Raw genomic sequence first — 17,467 nt, 5'->3', positions numbered from 1 at the left:
GGCACCACAAAGCCACTAAAAGCTCCCACCAGGCGCTCTGTAGGCACAGACACGCAGCTGCCTTTCTCCTCCGCTATTCACTGTATAATATCTCCACAGGAACATCAGTCCTAACAGAGGAAGGTCTATAAATACCAGGTTGAATGGAGCCGATGCCTGCCTGTGCTCTGTTACAGCTGTTTATGAGACACCGGTGGTCACCATTAAAGTTACTGACTCCCTGACATCACTCCTGATAAAGAGATATATGGAATGCTCTTATCTCACACTGTAATCATGTTACTTGAGGTATTATGTACAAACAATGTTTACAACTGTTGCCTTTATATAAAATGTGCAGTGCATTTGGATAGATGACAAACAGCAAATATATTTATTATTTATTTATATTTTCATTCGACATGAAATTGGGAATTGCTGTGGTGTGTCATTCCTTACTTCATGAAAAACTATTTTAAAATCAATTTTGCTTATTCTTTGTAGTAGTAGTAGTAGTAATATATTGTCATACATATATTATTATTAGAATTTAAATTGTGTACATTACAAAAAAAATAAATACAATTCATGTGGATAATATATTTCAATAATTACTATGACCTTTAAATAGCTGCTATTAGTTGAGAGAGTACATGGACTATTTGTACTTAAAATAACTAATTTGTCACACCACAGGACCATTACAATTGAATGAGTAAAGGCAAAAATGGTGAACTAAGAGACAAAAAGCTGAAGTACTTGAAAAGTGTGAAAAAAGGTGACCAATTACTGGATATTAAAGGTGACCCATTATGCTACTTTTTACATTATGTAATATAAGTCTCAGGAATCCCCAGAATGTGTTTTCAGTTTTCAGCTCAAAATACCCCACAGATCATTTATTATATAATTTTCAAAATGCCTATTTTGAGTATAAGCAGAAACAAAAGATTATCATGCCTATTGTGCTGAAATCATGTGTTTTACATTTAGTCATTTAGCACAGGGGTTTTCAAACTGTGGGTCGCGACCCACTCGTGGGTCACGGAATGGAACAAGGTGGGTCGCACAAAGTCACTTGGCTGCAGCTAATTTTGCGTTTCAATGACACACAGACACTAACACAGTTCAGTCTAGGGCTGCACGAATGTGACGAGTGGGGCGGGGCCTAGTGCCATGGGAACAGAGCTAGGCCGGTGGAGTGATTGGGAAATGAGCAACACTCACCGGTCTCAAGAACCACGGAGGAGATCGGAAAGATACAAAAGAGGAGCGATGACAGTGAAGGACGAGAGAGGACCAGGCCTGGGTTTTATTTTGTGTTTGTTTTTTATTTGTGCACGGCAGTCATCCGAGAGGGGCTGTCGCGCTGTTTTGTGTTTATTTGGTTATTAAAACTTTGTTTGATTGTCCGCCGGTTCCCACCTCTTTCCACGAAGGAGTCATCGAGGCGGTGGGCTGGAGTGAGTTCGCCCCCCCCCCCCCCCCCCGGCAACTCACTCCAGCCCACCACATCGAGCACCCTCGGCGGCAGACTCCTTCGCCCTGCTCGATGGCACTGCGGATTCACCCCAGCGGCGAAGGATCTTCGGCAGCGCGCCCCTCCTTCCTCCCTGGCTTCGGCACCAGTGTAAAACATTAAAATCTTCACAATCACAGGAAGAAGGAGGCGGGAACTGGGAACCCACTCATCACAACGATATAGCCCACCAACATTAATAATGAACTGCAATATCCTTAGTGTGATTTTCAAATTGCAATTAAGTCCGTGTGCGTTGCGTGTTTTGAAGGTCTCAGAGCAATGTCATTAAAAGGTTCAATCGGTCTTTTTTTACCTATTTCACAATTATTTTAATCTCCAAACTGTTTTAGATAGTTCTGCTTTGCTTCTTATGCTTTTCTAAAAAAGTGTTGGATTGTGCTCCGTTCTCGCCGACACACACGGAAGGATCATGAATGCAACAAAACACAGCAGCGCAGATCACACTTCACTGGAGTGAGCCTGCTTCACGTTTTTATGGACACTACATATTTTAACGCCAGTAAACAAAAATTAAAACTTGTAAATTTGTAGTGAAATTTTCAGTTGTACTCTAAAATAAAATGGTTATTTTTCTTAAATACTTAATTTCTGTCATAAAAATTTTAAGTAAGATTAGGTTTAAAGTAATTTCACTCGTTGTTTTTTTTTTTTTTTTAATATTTTGGTGGGTCGTGAAATATATTACACTTGTCTAGGTGGGTCGTGGAATGGAAAAGTTTGGGAACCACTGATTTAGCAGACACTTTTATTCATTTTTAAAGCCATATTAGTTTAAAGGAGCTATGTGGAGGTTTTTAATTAAAGAAAATCTTTAAGTTAGAGTTTTCATTTGTACATGTATGAGCCAACCATGATGTAAAAAAAGAATGACACCTCGACTGTCCACCACGGTTGCCTCTATCAGCCTGTAGGCTCAATTGTGAAAGCAGCGGCAATAGTGTTTTCAAATGGACTGCGGATGGAAAGAAGCGACCAGCCTCCAGCACAATTCAGACACCCACGGACACTCCTCGTAAGTAAAAAAAAAAAAAAAAGATCGTGCGCACTAAGAACGAGCATGAGACTGGCTGCAGTTCCTCTAACGGCCACTGGTGTCAGTAACGGTTAGAAATTTCAGAACCTACGCAATGCTCCTTTAACCTTCTTATATACGGTTTTCTGAGCGCACACTTTCGAAGTACGCGCACAGAAAATGGCTGTCACAAGGCATGTGAGTACTAAACTAAGTTCTCGTTCATGTCTTCACTTAAACTGTCAAAAAAAGCATGATTTACAAAAACCTTTGGTTATGTCTGTGAAGGTAAAAATGTTGGAAACTAAATCACGTTTATATTCGATCTGTGTGGCAGCAGCATAATATACAGTAAATAAATCAATAAATACACTGCTCTCGTCTCTTCAAAGGCTGGGACTGTAAATAGTGTTCTGTGCTCATCAGTGCAGCCAAAGACAGAAGAGAGTTAGCATGCTTTGTTCAAACTTTTGCTTTGGTGTTAGAACTGGAACACCACTTGTGAAAACTTGTGAAACTTGTCACTTGCAATGGTGGCGCTGTGGGTGGAAACGTGCAGATTAAGGGGTGTTAATATCCCCTTCCTAGATCTTCTTCCTACGTCACGGGGAGGAACAAAGTCTGAAAGGCTAATTTTTTCACAAGATTCCAGAGAAAGTCTCTCCAAAACAAGGTAACTGGATTGTCCTTTTTCACATTTTCTGGTTTGGTAGATGCACCGGGACCTATTATAGCACTTAAACATGGAAAAAGTCTGATTTTCACTTTAACAAACTAATATAATTTAGGTGCTGTCAACAGTCAACATTTCTCTAGATTTTTACAATTGTTGACCACACTTTAGCTAATGTAGAAATACTAAGTCTCTGAATTAAAATAAAAAACCTAAAAAAAATTAGAAAACGAAAGTATCATGTCATACTGCAGGACATTGCTGTCACTACTTGAAATATCATGTCAGCTACCCATTTAACACCTGTAATGTGATACCTATGTAAGTGAAACATAATATTTGGTTCAAACTAATGTGTATGACTTCACTGTATCCACTGGGATTTGGCTGGATCGTGAAAAACAGGCTCTGAAATTACTGGTTATCATTTTTCCTTGCCCCTTCAGCCTTGGTTTCATCAACAGAAAACAAAAACCTTTTGGTAAGATATCAAAAGATATTACAGCTCGATTATGAAAACAAACAAAATAACGTGCCCTGGTGAATCATGCAGTAAACAGGGTAAATTCTGATTTCATGTTGCGTTGGAAAAACAGCAATAAATTAGATTTCAGTGTATGAGAATGAAAGCCAAGGGAGAGTCTTGTACAGGCTTGTAATCAGAGAATTGCTGTATGCACTCTTGGAGGGGGTTTACTTCACTATTGCATTAGAGATGCTGATTGTTGAGGGGGGTAGAAGCAAGGTGTCGCAGGTAATGGAAGAGATAAAGAATAAAGACTCAGAGGAAGGCATCATGCTGAGCTCCTATTAACAACCACATTCATGCAATATCAGCGCTGGAGCCCAGCCAAATTTCTCAATGCCGCTCTTATTCAGAAGTATTTCCTGAACCGTTATTTACAGAGTTGGTGTAATCAACTGGTTAGGTTTTAAATAGACAAAAACAAATGCGCTGCACCGAATTTGACTCTAAACCAGAGATTCTCATACTCTGCAACAGTCAATTATACAGGTTAGCTGTCATTGTACACCCAGCACTTCACTGCAGAATTCCACGACGGACCAATCAGTAGAGATGCATAATAAAGGACTTCATATATTTAATACCAGGAGCTGCAATCGCAAGCACAGCAAAAGTACAGAAAAGCCTGTAAAGGATTAGACTGTACTCACAGCTAGGATAATCTGCAAGGAACTGTGGGCCACCTCCACATACTGGTACTCCAGCAGGCAGCCGGCGATGCTGATGTAGCGGTGGTCCTCTGGGGCCCAGGAGGGAGGAGGGGTCACGGGGGTCACCCTGCACCCCGGGCTGTTCTCCATCCACCAGGAGCGATGCATGGAGATGTTGAAGGTCATAATCAGGTCCGTGTCCTGCAGGAGAGAAGAATGAGTCAGAAAAAATGTTTATTAAACATTACCTACATGCAAGAGTAATTTACAGTTTCTGAATAATCTATAATTCAAACTGCAAAAAAAAAGTATAGTATATTCAGACCAGATGTCAAAGAGCATCTTTTAAAAATGGTACTTTTTAAGTTTGTCCATTTCTTGGCAATCGAGTGATTTCAATTATGTATTCAAGCTTATGAGATGTAATACTCTGAACGCTGACTTAACAATGTGGGTCAAATAACAAGCACTCCAGAACATTTTAATCAAGCTAAATCCAGTCCACTCTCGTTTACTGACGGTTAAGAGAGCAACGAATTTATTGCCTCGCATTCTAACTTTTAGGAATTTGTTTATATTAAAATAATCATATATTCTGGCTCACAATCAGTGTAATGTTTACACCTGCGATTTAAGAAGAAATAGCATCCCTAGCAGCCATTGAAGGGCTTGTGTTTTGTTGTATTATTAATCAGTTTGAAGCTTTTTAACATCTGAAGCGCAATTATTTAAGTGGTTCTTATGTGGTTAATTTTTGAGACGTCAAAGGGACTCGGAGAGCAATAACCAGCCAACACATACTTATAAATGTGGCATGAGATTAATTCCACGATCAAATGGCGGAAGAAATCACATTTCTCAAATCCCAAATTCACTTTTGTGTGCCATTTTTCAGCCTTAATGATCTGCATGCTGGCGACTGGAGTGTTTGCAATATCCTGGGTCATTTGAGTGAATGCCAGTTACACAAGCGGAGGATTATTCACCAGGGCTTTGAGTACATAGAGAACATATTCAAACAAATCCATCAGTCTTAAGAAACACACGCCAAGCCTAGACACAAAGCAGAAAGAAAGAAAGAAACAGAGCTCTAACTCTAACACCTACAGAAGCACGACTGCATAAATGTGATGCACGCGTCGAATGCTCAGAGAAATCCCTCTAAAGAGCAGCAATCGCGCATTTTAAAGGCAGATTTCAGGTCCTACAAGTGTTGAAGCTTGGCACTGAGCACACTATTCATGTAGGAACCTGAACCCCCTCAGGAGACATTTTCCTCCTGAAGAAAAACAACAACAACAACAACAGCTTAGAAGTATAGTCTTAAGAAGTGCTTAAAGAAAAAAAAATTTTTTTTCTGACTTTCAGTTCAAACTTTGTAGATTTTGAGTCATATATGCTAATGCACCATTAAAAACTGACAAAATAATTTTTTTGCACATTTCTGCTCTACAGTTTAGTATCATGTTGCACTAAACAGACTTTCATCCAACTGGTGATCATAACAAATGCATAAATACATACATACAGTACATATAAAAAGGAAAAAATATATATAATATTTTTTTATATAAAATTTAAAATTTAAAATCTAAATATTTTTTTAAGTGTCATGTGACACTGAAAACTGGCTGATGTAAACTATATCTTATATAAATTATATATTAAAATGGAAAACAATTGAAATATTTCAGATTACTTAAGTGTAAATATTTTCAAATAAATGCAAAAACATTATATAAATGTATATCAAAACAATGTATAATACATAATGAAATATAAACATGTAATGTTTGTGTATGTATTTGTATATATATATATATATATATATATATATGTGTATGTTTTTTTTAATGATATATGCATTATTTATTTATTTATCATCATTTGACATACCACACACAAAAACTTTTTTTTTTTACTTAAATATGTTCTGCACAAACTTTAAAGAGTAGATATAAAGTTTAGAAAAAAAAACGAACAAAAAAAATGTGATTACATTGGAAAAAATAAACTGCTACCAAATTTCTATACTAAGAAAAAAGCAGCTCTTTAGTGTTTGTCGAAAACTTGCCTCCAGTGTTTTCTGAAGCAGAGTGAATCATCAGAGGGGCCCGAGTCACCGTCCCCATTATGTTTTCTTAAAGGCCGCAGGAGGATCAATCACTCGCCCGCCTCCGTAAATGGCTTCACTGTTTGCCCAGCCAGTGTGGGTGATGTGATAAAGCACTTTTAATCCATTTCAAAACTCACACTAACAGCTGACGTTTTGTTGAAGACTTGCCCAACCTCAGACTGCAGTGTCTATCTCAGCATGAGAATGACACTGGTCGTCTGAAAGGCTCCTGAATAACTCTGCCTGAATAAGCCCTGGTCCTCCTTAGAGGATGCTTAGCACTTCTCGTCCTGCAGAATACAAACAGAGGCCTCGGTGCACCCTCGCTTCTTATTAAAGCATATTCAAAGAACCTGAATGTTTGGATTGATTTGTTTCCACCAAATCAATATCCCTTGTATAGCAGTGCATGGCAAAGCCTTGTTTGTCCTCAGAAACACATGTATCAAGCTCCAATGACAGACATAAATAGCCATCTTAATGCAAAAAATGAATCACAGCTTTGACTGAATACGGTGTCATCCAAGCATTCAAAGAACACTAACATCTTTCACAACCAGACTTTTTGAATCTACAGAGACTTTTTTAAGTCTACATTTTAATAAAATGTCAATATATTTTTCTTTTTTTAAGTAATTATTTTTTCTTTTTAATAATGTTGCAGAGTACACTGTTAATTAAGTATTTACTTATTTTGTATATAGGTCATTTTGTATATAGATCAGCATTATGGCATAGTGTGTTACCAATGGTTTGCTTGGTCACTCTGGTCCCAACTGCCTTAAGATCATTAACAAGCTCCTCCTGTGTAGTTCGGGGGTGATCCTTCACCTTTCTCATGATCATCCTTACCCCATAAGTCTAGATCATGCACGGAGCTCCAGACCGAAGCTTTGTTGTTTTGTATTTCTTCCATTTCCAAATAATCGCACCAACAGTTGTCTCCTTCTCACCAAGCTTGGGGGGTCTTGTAGCCCATTCCAGCCTTGTGCAGATCTACAATCTTGTCTCTGACATCATTTGACAGCTCTTTGGTATTACTCCTGGTCGCTGGAGAGGTTGGAGTGGACAGATGTCTTATACTCCTAACGAGCTGACATTAGGAGTAACTTCTTAAAGTGACAGGTCTAATCGGTGTTCCACATGGGCACATACTGTAACCAATCTACGGGAGCCAGAATTCTTGCTGTTTGGTAGGGGATCAAATACTTTTTTCACTCACTGAAATGCAAATCAATTTCTAGCCTGTATATAATGTGTTTTTTTCTGGATTTTTTGGTTTATATTCTGTCTCTATCCGTTAAAATAAACCTACCATAAAAATGACAGACCCTTCATTTCTTAGTAAGTGGGCAAACTAACAAAATCAGCAGGGAATCAAATAAATATTTTCCCCACTGTACTTGTTGCTTCACTCTTCCACTCTGTTGCTTCCTGTTTCTCTAACAGGTGTAATGAACATCAGCCCAGTGGATAAACGTGATCCATCAGCAGTCAAATAGCAGGACAGGACTGCTCAGCCCATCAGCATTTCAATCTGCAAAGCGGCAGGGGTCTCGCAGACAAACACTCCTCCATTACTCTCCTTCACCGGGACGGGAAACACGGCCGGCCTAAAAGAAGGACTGACAGTGAGGGTTTTTTTAGGACAGTGTCTGGCTGACGTGTCAGCATGCTTTACAGTGAGTGACGGTGGACAGCAGAAAGCAGCTGATGTCCTGCTACGACAATCAAAACAAAGAACATACTGTATTTAGGATTCTGTCGCTTGATGATCACCACAGTGTCAGTTAAATAAAATGATAATTAATAAAAAAGTTTGGGGTAGGAAATATTGTTTAACGTTTTTGAAAGAACTCTCTAACCATGGGTACATTTATTTGACCATAAATAAAATACAGTTTTTATTAGTGAAGTAATATTTTATAGTATATAGTTACAGTATATAGTTGTAGTTATAGTATATTAAAATATATAATAGTTTTCCTCCAATAGTATAATAAATAATAATATAATATTTACATTACATGATATTTATTATAAATAATATAATAGCTATAGTATATTAAAACATTAATATAAATATTAACATGAATATCTTTAACACAATTCCATAAATATCATATGTAATTATCACATTATATATATGAGAATGTGATCATTATATCTATATCTATCTATCTATCTATCTATCTATCTATCTATCTATCTATCTATCTATCTATCTATCTATCTATCTATCTATCTATATATATATATATATACATACAGTACAGACCAAAAGTTTGGACACACCTTCTCATTCAAAGAGTTTTCTTTATTTTCATGACTATGAAAATTGTAGATTCAATCAGCAAGAAGGGGGATGTCTACTCATGATGGGGACGAGAGAGAGAGAGAGCTCAGTGTACAGGACGTTAGCCAAGCCAAGCGATGACAGAAAGATAGAGATGGCGGATATAAAAAAACAAAAGAGCAAGCCATCTGTGGAACAAAAGAAGGCTTACAATAAGGCAAGAAGTAGGACCCATGTAAATATCAGATCATCTTTCCAGCGCTGGAGAGAACTCAAGGAGCAGGAAGGCCTGCGATCGGACACCGAGGTTTCTTTGTTTCTTCTCGATAGGTGAGTAACATTGGCTTTGCTTTGTTTCACAGAACTGCTGTTAAAACACTAGTATGCACTTCAAAACACACAGTACTACCAAAACACATTCGACCAGTATTACCTTAGTAACACAAATTGTTTTCACTTATTGATGACATCATACCCCTGGCCGGCTGGCACAGCAGATTCCACCATAATTGTTGCCTGGGTTGCTTATGTCTGTGTGGGGTAGAGCTCTCAAAATAGGGGCGAGATCCTTTTTGGTTAGAGACATGCTTGTTTAGGTGATTTGAAATATCAACATTGGCTACCAGAAATCACTTACCCCACCTTTAATGTCATTATTCCTGTGACTATAATCCTGTGATTATAAATGACATCATGAATGTCTTTATGGTCACTTTTGAGCAACTGATTGATTTCTGAATAAAAAATAAATAAAAATACATAGGCCTAAATATATATACAGCATATATACATATACATATATATATATATATATGTAAAATACAAAATAATGTAAAATGAAATAAAATAATATAACTAAAACATTTTCCAATTGCATGAGATATAACTGAAAATATAAATAAATAATACTTAAACTGTTAACAGCATTTTCAGTAGTTTCACTAAAAACATTAACACTGAATCACTGTATATGCAAATCAAACAAAGGTGGGATATTTAATCTAGCACCAAGCTCTTAAAAAATATTTCCTGGGTCCATCGACCTCATGCAAGTTCAATATATGAAAATTCATGAACATATTCAGATCAAAGGAACAAATCATGATTTATATTTGTTGACCCACGACTATACTTGAGCATATTTATAGTCTTGCTGTGAAATGCAATTCAAGACGGGCATACTGAGCAGGGCCGACTACAGCTAAAACACTGGTGTTCCACTAGAAACGGGAGATTTGATTTACTCAATGAACAAAGGAACATATTCACTCACAGAGAAATTATGACGCGCCGAATGCTCCCTACGGTTCTGCTGGAACAACATCCTACCATTGCTAAAACACTGAGGACTGCCAGCGCTTCTGGAAATTAGTCGAAAGACATAATATTTGCTGGCAATTAGTGATGTTTGCTAAAGCAATTACTATCCATCAAGTTTGTGCCATGTTCTATGCAAAAATAAACTACATTTTAAAAATTAAATAATAAAATCAAAAAATAATAAACACAGCTATAACTTGTAGAATACATGTATAGACAGATAGATATGTAGACTAGGGCTGGGCGATATGGAGCAAAAAATATATCTTGATATATTTAGCTATATCTCGATATACGATACATATCTCGATATCTTTACAGGAAAAATAACCCCCCAAAAACTACTGCAAAAACAAATATGCCAAATATTACATGTTTAGGGCCCTATGAAACGTTTTATTTTTTTCTTCAAAGACCTCAAAAAAGAGGCCTTTGTTTTGAAGTCGCATTAGTTTTCTTACACATGCTCTTTATTTATGCTTACAAAACCCAGTGGCCCTGTTGGGATAATTCGCCATCATCAGGGATTGTTTGTTGTCGGAAAGCAATCAGAGGGCGTTTGGAGGGGATCAAGATGGGAAGACTCAGCCCTGGGATGACTGTCAGTCATCTTCCCATCAGTAAATGGGTTTCTGCAGGCGAGAGCTACAGGAGTATTTCCCTCAGGCTAGCACCATGATATCTGGTCTGGGGCAGAACAAAATGGAAGATTAAGACTACCAGGGAAAGAATTTATTTATTTATTGAGACAGGCTAAGCCTATTAGAAGTGGCTAAAGTTTCAGAAAGTGAGAATTTGAGATGTTTTGTTCTATTTTTTGCAATTCATTCTCGAGAAGCGTCGTTTACACAAAGATGACAATGAGCGCTATGGACCCCACATGGCTTGGAGACATCTATAGCGCAGCTAGCATGCATTGTCGGCATGCTATGAAGTGATGTCATCACATGAGAAGTGTTTCGAAATATTCATGGCTTAATGTCACACAAATGTGATTTTTTTTTTAGCCCTTGGAGAGGTACTTAAGCTTCTCTGTAACTCCAGCAATGTTTTAGCACTGGGGGAAAAGTAGCAAACAGAATTCTAATGAACCTGCTGCCTCCTTTTGCCTAGTGTTAATGAACTAGCATGGAGCTAGTTCATGTCCATAACTTGAATATGAAAAACTCCAACTAAAGGATAAATATTAAAGGAATAAGCAACAAGCAATGATTTTACCACACTACAAATGATGTATAATGAATAATATTTATAACAATAATAACAATAAAATAACACTAATTATTATTATTAATCGTAATAATACTAATACTAATTATTATTACTATTAACTTTATTAATTTATACATTTGTTTTACTTTTTTAAAAGTATTTATTTTTCTTAAAATATACAATTATTTAATTTTATTATTATTAATATTGATATTATTATGTATGGGTCTGTTATTTATAATAATAATAATAATAATAATAACAATAATGCTATTATTATAGATACATCATTTGATTAAAAAAATATTAATAAAATAATACTTAAAAAATACTAATACATTATTAGTATTATTGGAAATCATATAAATGAATACAACAACAACAATAATAATAATGCTATTACACATAATTCAATTTTGTATTATATCTATTTTTATTAATACAATTATAATACAATTAATCAAATATGTTTATGAAATTATTATTTTCAGCTATTTATTTAATGTTATTGTTGTTATAGGTAAGTAATTCATTAATTAATCAGATTAAAAAATAATATATTGATCAATACAAATTATTTAATACACTAAATTAATAACAATAAAAAAAATCTATAGATTATATGTAAAACCCATACTAGGAGTTATATGACGCTTACAGGTTACAGGTTTCTGTTCTAGTGTCTGTTGAAGAAAAGATCAGAAGACATGTGGAGCACGACATTTGCTTGGCATACAGATCTCACTCACTCTGGTGAGTCCTGGAGTCTCTGTTATTGTCACAGCAATTACAGGACCACAGGACCGGCAGAGGGGTCCGGATCATCACACACACTCTAATTGGCTGTCTTCACAAGGAGGTTTACTCTGAGCAGACTGACACACTGGGAGGTCAGCAATAAATATAACAGAAGCTTCAGGTCCAGGAATACCAACCCAATATTTGTGTTAATAGCGCTGGAACTCTCATAGGTTAGTGTAGAAGTATGGATGAATAGCCAATTCCTTGCTGGTTGCAGTGCATTATGGGATTGCCTTATCTGCAAGGTATTTATAGAAAATGGCTAAAACTGTACAAGTCTGCATGACTTTGCTGCCTACTCTTTGGAATAATCTTCACATTTTGAGCATTTCAAGACAGGCAAGTTTTGAGAACTTATGATATCTTAAAACACTGTCTGTGTGGGAAGGTTCTGGAACAGCGTCAACAGCAAATATGTAACTGTTAGACAGAAAACCTGATTCACCTGCATTCCCTTGAGCACAGCAGCTCTCATGTATAATGAGCAAGTGCACAACCCACTGCGCCACAAATAAAACAAAAGGTGAATCATTTTAATCAGGATAACCATGAACTCAGGTTTCAGTTTAATTTGTTATTTTTGCAGTCAATTATTTTTGAGTACTGCTACGCCAATTTAATATATATATATATATATATATATATATATATATGTATTTAATCTTTATATCTCTGAAGTTTAAAAAATATAAATAACATCTCAAACTGTTTTTACTCAAAGTCTGCAGATTTGAATTTGAATTCAAATATTTTGAATGGAATTATTTCAAAATATCTGGAATATGCCAACATTAATTTTATGACTCTATAATCTTGTCAACAAGTGTCATTTTTTACTCTTTTTTTTTTCCTAAGGAATTTTATGAGTAAAACATGAGACAAACTCCTATATTTATTAATTAAAAGAATTGTAATGAATTCGCTATTATTATTTTATTTTACAGTTTTATATTTTACAATTACTTGGTTTATTTAACAATCAGATAGAATAAATAAATTAAGATATTTAGAACTAATTCTTTACACTTGCATATGTCAGTTTGCATCTATTTTTATTTCTCACAGATATTAGAAGAAAAATCTGAGACAAAGATGCTAGTAAAAAGAAATGAATCAGAACAAGGATTAAATAAGAAAGAAAAAAACATTTAATATTTTTTTTACATTTGTTCTATATTGTGTAAGCAATTTGCTAATTTTTTTATAGTTAAGGTTTATAGTTAAATGAAACATACTGTAACTGAGACTAGTTTACCTGAACGGTTTGATTTTTCAATACAATTTTCCATTTTGTCCTCTGAGAAAATGCCCCTGAAGTACCTGCACTGTTGCTAGGCGAGAAGCACACACCCCAGAGTCAGACGTCTGCGCTGATGTCACAGTTGGCCCTGAGAAAGGGCTCCTTCTGCTCTTTCAGGGCTCTCACTGTCTTAGCTTCTAATACAGCTCCCCTTGTAAACAAGGGCCCATCACACACATCCATTGTGTTCATTTTCCAGATGCTCCACAACAAACATTTTATGCCAGCGGAAGAGTTTAGTGTGTCCATAAGAGCATGAAATTAGCCTGTTTAGCAGAACTGAATTCATTTGGAGCTCCTAAAATAATAGCACATTCTGCCGTGATGCTCCAAAAGGAGCTGTTGCTAATCGACAGGCTCCCTTTCTCGGCCCTCGGAGAGAGAAGACTGTTTGGAGTGAAAGCAGATGCATCTGTCACAGACCGAGATGTGACATTTCAAAGTGTGCGTTAACAGATGGAGGATTGTTTATATTTATGAATGCTCCCGCGCAATGACTGCACATTTAGCACTGGAGGGAAGCACGCCCGCGCCACGCATAGAAATGTCAGGAAAAGAGTGCAACGCCTTCGCTAGAACTGATTCTGAATCCTGGCAGAGCAGCTGAAAGTCAAAAGGTGTGGCTTGGTTATAGAAGTTAAAATGAACAAAAGATGATGATTTAGGTCCGGTAGAAGGAGACTGTCACATTTCGCTCAAACAACATGATTGATTGATTGATTGATTGATTGATTGATAGATAGGACCTATCTATCTATAGGACCTATAAGGATGAAACCTTAGATTTTTGGGCTCACTTTATTGTATCCATTAATTAATGAAAGTCAGTCTTGAAGATCATACTTGAAAAACATCAGAACTGAGTGCGGTGTGCACAAAGCCTAAGACCTAAGAGAGTAATGAAATGTGTACCTTGGTATACTTTGAATTACCTTGTAAATATTGATATAAATTTCATTATACAGTACCATGGCCTATATAGCAAAGTACCATGGTTTTACCATCTGACACCTGGTACAGGCCCAGTACTTTAAAGTAAGAGAGATAGAATAGAGACAGAAGACGAAAGAAAAACAGAAAACGAGAGGGGAGTGGAGGAAGCTTCCAAACCAGTCACCCCTCATCAGTTCCTCAGGCGCTGTATTGATCGGCTCAGCAGGCTGGATATTAGAGAGGTAATTCACTTTTTAGATAGAAGGCGTAGGGGAGCAAGGGCTGCCCCATTTGTTACCCAGGCTGAGGAAATCATTGATACTGCCACACTGTTAGGGGGACCCCTGCGGAGGACAGAGATTTGATGAGGTGGTACGCTCTGACAGAAAGATTGGAGGACACCTGCCTTCTTCATCTCCACCTGAATTCACACGCAAAATAGATCAAGCTGCACACTTTACATTGAGTTTAGCTAGGGACAATAGAGAGTTTCTACTAAAGATGGAAACTGGAAGGAACTGAACAATTCCAATTTAGTACTTTGAGAAAGACACAGTATTTGGGTAAAAAAAAACTTTTCTTACTGTATTTACTGCCCTCAGCAGACAGTTGCCAAATTTTGATAGAGCAGATATAACAAACTAAAACTAAATGCATAATAATAATAATAATAATAATAATAATCAAATCCAAAAATGTTTACACACTATTTTAAAGTGTGGCATAAATGTAGGGCTGGGATAAACGATTATTTTTTAAACGATTAATCTAGCGATTATTTTTTTCGATGCATCGATTAATCTAACGATTAATTTTTCAGACCGATTTGATTTCGATTATCTCCCCATTAATTGACTACTAACAATTTATACATGTTGATTTACATATCTGAATGAAATAAACATGAATTCCTTAACATTGCAATATGTTTATTGCTCTTAAAATTACAAAATAAAAGACTGACTAAGAAAGCATTACTTTGTACTTGTATAGAGATAGCATTCAATAAAACCTTGAAGCCTTGAAAACACATAGCTTACTGAAACAAGCTTACTGAACACATAGGGCCTAGCATTCAATAAAAAAGTTCTTCTTTCAGATGAAAATAACAACAACTTTATGTCTAGCATTCAATAAAAAAGGTCACCCAAAATACTTGTTTAGAGCAATTAAAAGAATACAGTAACCAATGTAAACTTGAGGGCTTTAAGCTAATACAGAGAGTGCTTTTCCAAAAAATAAAAAAATTAACAGTGGGAGCCAGCAGCCTGTCATGGAGAAAAAAAAATCTCTGAATGCTCCACGTGAAACTTTGGCGTTCCGCCCTTTTTCTATCGTGTCTAATGATTTTGGTTAATATGTACGAGGGAGAGAGAGAGAGAGAGAGAGAGAGAGAGAGAGAGAGAGAGAGCCCGTGTAGTTTGAAGACTGTGAGTGCGCGAGCGCACGTGAAACTTTGGTGTTTCGCCCTTTTTCTATCGTGTTTAATGATTTTGATTAATATGCACAAGGGAGAGAGAGAGCAAGAAGCGCTCGTGTTGTTTGAAGACTGTGAGTGCGCGCGCAGCCAGGGCTCTCTCTCGTACGCGCCCTGTCACTGTCACTCACCGATCAAATAAGGCTTTGACAGCCACCAAAAAAAAGATCAATGCAGAAAAACCCCTGGATTGGTTATATAATGTTGGACAGAATGTTGATCCAGCCATCGCGTATATTCAGCGCACATAAGGTAAACGTTTTGCAAACGTTTTTTAGAGAAATAAAAACAGGTCGACGAATCGATGCGCATATTTTGCGTCAACGTATTTTTTTCGTCGACGTCATCGATGACCTCGCCGCATTGTCCCAGCCCTACATAAATGTAATATTATTTTGTCTTAACTAGTTTAAATAAAAAAAAAGTTCATTCATTTATTCAGGAATACTGGCATTGATTCCTTTAGGAATTGGACTACACTGGTAGTGCTGTATGTTTATGGTTCACTAAAAATAATTTATTCACAAGAGGGATTCATTTAGGAATCAGACTATACTAAAAGTGCTGTTTTTTTGGATTCACTGAAATAAACTGACTCCCAAGGGGGATCCATTTAGGAATCTGACTGGTTGCGCTGTTTGTTTTAGATTCACTAAAAAGAACTAAATCACAAGAAGGTTTCCTGCAGGAATTGGACTACACTGGTAGTTCTGTATGTTTATGATTTACTAAAAAATAAACGATTCACAAGAGGGTTTCGTTTGGGAATTGGATTACACTGGTTGCACTGTATCTATTTGATTCTTTAAAAAGAATCAAATCACAAGAGGGATTCATTTGGGAATCTGGACTGTAAGTCCAGTAAGACTGTAAGTAACTAAAAATAAACAGCTCATTAATGCAATTCATTCAGTAGTTGAACTACACAGTTGATGCTATATGTTTTAGGTTCAGTAAGAGCATAAGAGCAGTTTGTTAGAGAATCTGATTAATTGCGGTGTCACTGAAAAGTAGCACATCAATGAAATGCATGAAAAGTAGCAATTAAAGTGAAACTGCCAAAAATGCTCATCTACCATATGTTAACATAGAAATTCTGAAAAGTACAGAAGTAGAATACTAAAATGCATACTCTGTGTGAATTCTAGTAAGTATTTTAGCATAAAATACTATAAAATACTATAGTTTTGTCGAAAGAATGTGTTCAAGTATTTATATATTTCTGCATCTGAACTGTGTCTCTAATGTTTTCTTCATTGCAGACTGGAGACTCTGATCAGCACATTTATAACATCAGCTGTCAGCCATCAATCACCAAACATGTCTTAAAATGCAGTTTCATCACAAACAACCTCAGAGGAAGCATATTTGATAAATATCAAAATCAACTGAATGAATTACGTTTTAATTTCCTTACATCTTACAGATGAAATTGATATGGACACAGTTTTCAATATCCTCCGCTGTGTCTGTCCAGGAAAATTAACAATAGTTCAGGCATTCATTTTAATACCGATAATATCAATGTGAGATATCAAAATTGTTGTTTTGATGTCTAAATCTGATACATTGTAAGCATGTAAGTATTTCCAGTTACATCTTGACAGCTGCCATTGCATAAATAGCAAT

General features: G+C 36.3%; 1 protein-coding gene across 1 annotated transcript in view; it reads right to left on the bottom strand.

The window, feature by feature from the left end:
* The window catches only part of LOC132106546 (sodium/potassium-transporting ATPase subunit beta-1-interacting protein 2), a 163,986-nt gene that overhangs the window by 38,610 nt on the left and 107,909 nt on the right, over positions 1-17,467 (bottom strand). Inside the window, exon 4 of the mRNA XM_059512322.1 lies at positions 4,384-4,584. Within this exon, the coding sequence (XP_059368305.1) occupies positions 4,384-4,584 (201 nt within the window). The remainder of the gene's footprint in view (positions 1-4,383; positions 4,585-17,467) is intronic.

Source organism: Carassius carassius, chromosome 27 (genome assembly GCF_963082965.1).
Source record: "Carassius carassius chromosome 27, fCarCar2.1, whole genome shotgun sequence".
In the NCBI taxonomy this organism is placed as follows: domain Eukaryota; kingdom Metazoa; phylum Chordata; class Actinopteri; order Cypriniformes; family Cyprinidae; genus Carassius; species Carassius carassius.
Note: the sequence above shows the minus strand (reverse complement) of the source record. Positions and strands in the feature narration are given on the sequence as shown.